The sequence below is a fragment of the Hipposideros armiger genome, unplaced genomic scaffold (genome assembly GCF_001890085.2).
Source record: "Hipposideros armiger isolate ML-2016 unplaced genomic scaffold, ASM189008v1 scaffold_297, whole genome shotgun sequence".
NCBI classification, from domain to species: domain Eukaryota; kingdom Metazoa; phylum Chordata; class Mammalia; order Chiroptera; family Hipposideridae; genus Hipposideros; species Hipposideros armiger.
Genome location: NW_017731647.1, coordinates 1,740,141 through 1,746,170, shown reverse-complemented (window position 1 = coordinate 1,746,170; position 6,030 = coordinate 1,740,141). Strand labels below are relative to the sequence as shown.

General features: G+C 38.3%; 1 protein-coding gene across 2 annotated transcripts in view; it reads left to right on the top strand.

The window, feature by feature from the left end:
* TRIM33 (tripartite motif containing 33) overlaps window positions 1-6,030 on the top strand; it is a 120,377-nt gene that overhangs the window by 96,170 nt on the left and 18,177 nt on the right. For both annotated transcript variants that reach the window (XM_019659195.1, XM_019659194.1), the window contains exon 11: window positions 3,395-3,595. In XM_019659195.1, coding sequence (XP_019514740.1) covers window positions 3,395-3,595 — 201 coding nt within the window. The remainder of the gene's footprint in view (window positions 1-3,394; window positions 3,596-6,030) is intronic.

Below are 6,030 nucleotides of genomic sequence, written 5' to 3'. Positions count from 1 at the left end.
GCGCTGGCTGCTGGCTACACACAGTAGCCCATGGCAACCCACTGCCACAGGGGCTGCAGCCTACGCCATCGCCGGCGACTCACAGCATCCCAGCTCCAGGTTGAGCTGTTGTTCAGCATCTTAGCTGTAGAGGGCAGTGTCATTGGCCCTCATATGTGGGATCCGAACCGGGGACCTCTGGCATCCCAGGCCAGTTCTTAACCATCGTGCCACTCGGCCAGCCCCTTGTTGTCACTTTTAAAAGGAATTAAAGGTAGTTACCACAAAAGTACAACCACAATAAGTAGTAGTTAACCAAACTACTATAAACCAAAAATAAAAAGGGAAGCAAACCTATCATCTCTTGAAGAATCACTTTTCCTCCTATTTTATAGTTTCCATGGAATAGTAAAAAGAAATCTGGGGGAGGTTACACAGGAAGCAAACCAAGTAGCACTGACTGTGTAATGCAAACAGACATAAATGCAGAGGCAATTTTGGATATTCGTTGATATATCTTAATACAATTACAGCCATTCAGTATAAAGTAGCATTTGATTTCAGTAGAATTGTCTCACCTGAATTATTTTTTATTTTGCTCTCTGTCCATGTTCAGCATAGTGATAATGAATGTTTGTAATTTTGACTTTGAGGGGATATATAATGAACCTGAATACTTTTTGGGATAGCTAAATGAACATTAGATTCTGTTTGGATTAGATGATGATTAATAAATGTAGTATTCTAATGATTTATTTTATTAAAGTTTTTGTAAACAGTTTTTTGTATTTGGCATATCAGTGACTTAATTTGGATACTATATTGGATACTCTGAAGTCTTGGGAAAACTGTGTTTCTGATATTCACATGCAAATATAAATATTAAAGAACACCCATTTCTAGACTATGTTTCCAACTGGCTAAATTGATCATTCTTTTTTTTCATCTTTACCAATGTGATTGATAGGTAAATATGACACTGACTTCATTTACATTTATTTATGTGTTTGGTTATCTTTTCTTAGATTCATTGATTATTTGTTTTTCTTCTGTGGACTCTTTTTCCTTTTAATTCATAGAAATTATATCACACTTACATGCTCCATGCAGTTACTCAGGACATTCAGAAAACATTGGCATAGTGAATAAATGAATTAATGTGTTTCCAGTTAGACTTCTAACTTTATTTATGGTGACTCTTCATCCATGTCTACTGAAACCTGGAAGTGAATGCTTCAGCCAGTGTTTCCTTGTTGGAGATAAAATGAGGTCAGGGAAGCCCTTTTATGCACATTTGGTTTGCCTCTTCCTAACCTGTCCACTCTTCTCGCCGTAGGGTAGTCTTTCTGGCCAGAGATATAAATTGCAGGCTGGAGAGAATAAGAGTGAGAGTAGAGGCAGGTGATGTGGGCTGTGATATTTGCTCTGATTCAGACCCTCCTCTTTTATGTTTAGGTGAGACTAGCCCTCTTCCATCTGTGGTCCGCTGCCCCTCTTCACAAATCCTCCAGTTGGCTTTAGCTGCAGTGAGGGATTCTCTGGTAATTATAGCTAGTGGCAGTGACCACTGGGCAGGCACAACTACTAATATGCCTTAATTGTCCCTCTAGCTAGCCCACAGCCTCCGCTCACCTTCAGCTCGTTATGTCTCTGAAATGAGGTTTTTTTTTTTTTTTAAAGATTTTTATTGGGNCCCAAGTTGGCACCATCATTGCACTCTTCCCGGGCGAGGCAGATCAGTCGCCGGCTTCTGGATGGCCGCTCACTGCGGCTGCTGGCTACACACGGTAGCCCATGGCAACCCACTGCCGCAGGGGCTGCAGCCTACGCCGTTGCCGGTGACTCACAGCAGCCCAGCTCCAGGTTGAGCTGTTGTTCAGCATCTTAGCTGTAGAGGGCAGTGTCCCTGGCCCTCATATGTGGGATCTGAACCGGGGCACTCTGGCATCCCAAGCCAGCTCTTAACCACCGCGCCACTCGGCCGACCCAGCAAGTTCTTTTTTGAAAGTCAAAATTTTACACTACCTTTTCTCCTGGGACTTGAGTTTCTCTTCTTTCTCTATGCAATTTTATCATAATATATGTATTTATGTTTGACAGAGTTATAAGTCTGTCTGTTATAATTTTTCTGCAGGAAAAAATATTTATTTTAATTTTAAAATTCTTGAGTTTGCAATGATAATAAGGCTATTATTAAGTTTTACAACTTTTCCTTTGGGCCACATTTTCGTTACAATTATTCCTATACAATTGTTTAAACAACGTATGTATTTACAGGGCTTAAGAATATTAGGAAACAGAAAATGTAAAATTCTTTTAGATGTACATTTCTTTATGAGATAAGTAGAGCCTTTTCCCCCTCCTATTCAGTTATATATGTCTGTTACTTACTGTTAGAGTAAGTTAGAATTCAGCATTAGTTGTTATTACTAGCTTGTTTTTTTAGTTTTTGTTGTCATGTGATACTCGGGAAACTTGTTCACAAAAGTATGTATTTTGGAATTAAAAGAATTTTCCTCAGTTCTTTGAACTTTTTCTAGATTATCAAAGCCGAATCTCATGATGAGCTATCAGAACTTTAAAAAATTTTCTTATCAGATGAGAGCTTCTTCAGGTCTTTCTTAATTTTTGTTGATCATCAAACCTCAGAACCAGTCAAAGATTTGTCACCTAGGTTTTGAAACCAGGCACCTTCTCAACAACTTGACAGTTTTATTTTCAATTTGCACCTTTACTTGTCTCTCTTGGAGTTGTTTTTTAACCGTAGGCAATGTGCTAGATAAGATTAGGAATGTCTATAATAATTTGTTTCCCAGTGATTTTCATTTATACAATATTAAGTGATCTTCACAATAGCCCTCACAATAAGACAGGTATCCATTTTTATACATTATCCACATTTCTGAATTTCTGAAATTACATTATTTGCTTGAGTCACACTGAATTAGAATCAGAAATTGATGTCATATTTTTGTTTGTAGCTTTATTGTTCTTTCTACCATATCAATTACACAATATACAATTACACAATTACTTTTAGTTTTTTAAAAGACAGAAGAGTCAAAGAGGGATATAGACAGAACAAGTGGCCTTTCTGGTATGATGTTTGAAAACTTCGAGACTTCCAGATCATCTATTTACATACATCTTTGTCTGAAATAAGATCATATTATCACCAGACTGACAGGTTGAAAATTATTGTCAAGTCTTTTTTCTTAACTACTACTCAAAAATGAGTAGAAAAATGAAAAAGCTAATTTGAATTATTCTTTTCCTGTATAAGCTTGAGAGGGCTTACTTGTTTGTTTCTCAGCTGTAGACTTTAACCTTTCTAAATTAAAAATTGTTGTCAAGGTATATTCATATTAGGATACCTTGTCAAATTAAGTAATCATAGCATCTTCTTTCCTAACAGCACTCAAACCCAGGGCATGCCGGACCCTTCCCTGTTGTGTCGGCGCATAACAACACAATCAACCCAACCAGTCCTACCACCGCTACTATGGCCAGTGCGAATCGAGGCCCCACCAGCCCGTCTGTTACAGCAATAGAGCTAATCCCCTCGGTTACCAATCCAGAAAACCTTCCATCACTGCCTGATATTCCACCCATACAGGTTTGTATTTAAGTTGAATGAGAGATTTCAAACCTCTTGTTAATTAGGGAACTAGAGTATATATTTCTGGCTGTAGCTTTTCAATTTAGATGAAACTTTTTTTGAAATTTCTGAAGAGTAGAATATTATTTGAAATTGTAAATGTTGCATGTACTAAAATTAGCACTTGTTTTAAAGTTATACGATGTCAGCTTTGCTTATCTTTCTGCCACCTCCCAGTAGGCAGACCTTGTGTTAGGTGAAGCACTCCTGGTATGAGTGTGGATCCAGAGAGGAGACCCAGGACCAAAACATGGTCATGTCTTTGTCAATTTCTGTTAGGTCCAAAGGGTAGTCTTGTGAAAACAGGTGGGGCTGAGAAAGGAAGGGGTTGGAAAGTGCAGGTATCAGGCATGTTGGGTGTACTGAGAGCGGAAGTCATAGCGAGGGGTCGAAGATGGAACATGAAGGGCCTCTGAGGCACCCTGTACCTTTCACCTGTAACTTTTTACTGAAGAAAAACATCTTTTAGTGCCTTCTGAAATTTCATTAGTTCATTTGAATCAAATGCATTTTGTTTATAAATGTAAATATAACCTTTGAAGGTTACAGAGTCATATAGGCTCATGAGTTACCATGGGAGCAAGGAGCAATGAGACTGCTAAGGCATTGGGACCCTTGACTGTCTCAGTGATTCCTGTTATGTATTTTATTGTATTTAATGGATTTCTAAGAGTGAGTCTTAATGGATGTTTCTACAACTCCAAAACTGTTTCAAAATCACTAACTCATTGTAAACCCTCTTAATTTGTTTGTTTCCCTGATATTAGAAGAGATCTTCTATGGCTAAAAATGGTAGTTGTATTGGTGCTGAGAGTACTGGACTATATAGAATGGAAATTTTTGGAATATATCTATAAAAAATAAAATTTCTAAGTTGTAAGCTTATCATTTACAAAGAGCTTTCACAGGCACTATATCAGTTTAATGTTTGAATCGTCTCCTATGATATATAATATGCCTATTTTATGGATGAGGTTGGTGACTTTCTCAGTTACCCAGTAAATGGAAAAGTTGGACTTCAAAGCCCAGACTCCTGATTACAAGTAGTTCTCTCCCCACTATTGTAGATACAGCAGGGAGGTAGTTTGTAGGCCTGGAAAGGTATGGTGTTGAGGGTCTTTGGGCAACCAGAGAGAGGTATGTACAGTGTAAAAGGAGTCATTCAAGTTTTACTAAGCACTTACTGTATGCTAATGTGTTTGGATGTTAAGGATAAAAAGATAAACAAGACTTGGTTCCAATTCTTCAGGAGCTTTCAAAAGGAGAAGGAAGGTTGCTAATGTCAAACTTAACATAATTTGTAGGGTCGCTTTGACCTTGGTTCAGTTCTTTCTCACACAGACCAGATAGTGGAAGTGCAGATGCTCCACATCTTTGAAAAGCTTGGCATCAAAAGGAAGTGAGTGCATATTAGACTTTCCTTGTCATCTTGCCCTGAAGAGCTTTGAGGTTAAGACAAGAAGCTCCGGAATGTATCCCCTTACTTAGAGTTTTGGTTTTTAAGTAGAGTAGGAGGAACAGAATTCACGCCATCTCCTGTGAACCTTCTCTTCCTTGCAGACATGCTGACCTTAGTTTTATTTACTGATTTATTAAAGTATCATCTACTTTAAAAAATTGAGATATAATTCACACACCATAAAACTTTAAAAAATGTACAATCCAGTGGTTTTTAGTATATTCTCAAGGTTGTGCAAACAGCACCACTGTCTAATTCCAGAACATTTTCCTCACCCTGTAGGAAACACTGGACCCACCGTCAGAACCCCTGGAAACCCCTAGTTCACTTTCTGTTTCTATGGATTTGCAGACATTTGTATTACTGGCATTATACAACATGTGGCCCTCTGTGCCTGGCTTGTTTCACTTAGCATGACGTTTTCCAGGTCCATGCATGTTGTAGCATATATTAGTACTTAATTCCTTTTTATGGCAGAATAGTCCATTGTATGGATATATCCCTTCATCAGTTGATGGACATTTGGGTTTCCACTTTTTGGCTGTTAGGAATAATGCTGCTACAAGTTTATAATAATGTGTGTGCAAGTTTTTATGTGAACATAGATTATCAGTTCTCCGTCGTGAATTTCTAGGAATGGAATTTCAGAGTCATATTGTGAGTGTGTTTACGTTTTTAGGGAACTGCCAAACTTTTCCACAGTGGCTGCACCATTTCACATTCCCACCAGCAGTGTATAAGGATTTTAGTTTCTCCACATTCTTGGCAACACTTGTCACTTTTTTTTTTTTTTTAAGATTTTTATTGGGGAATTGGGGGATGGGAACAGTGCTAGGGAATTGGGGGAAGGGGAACAGACAAGTTGGTGTCGTTTTATTCTTCAGTCTAGTTGTGGAGGACGTTGCTTCACTGGCCCAAGTTGGCACCATCATTG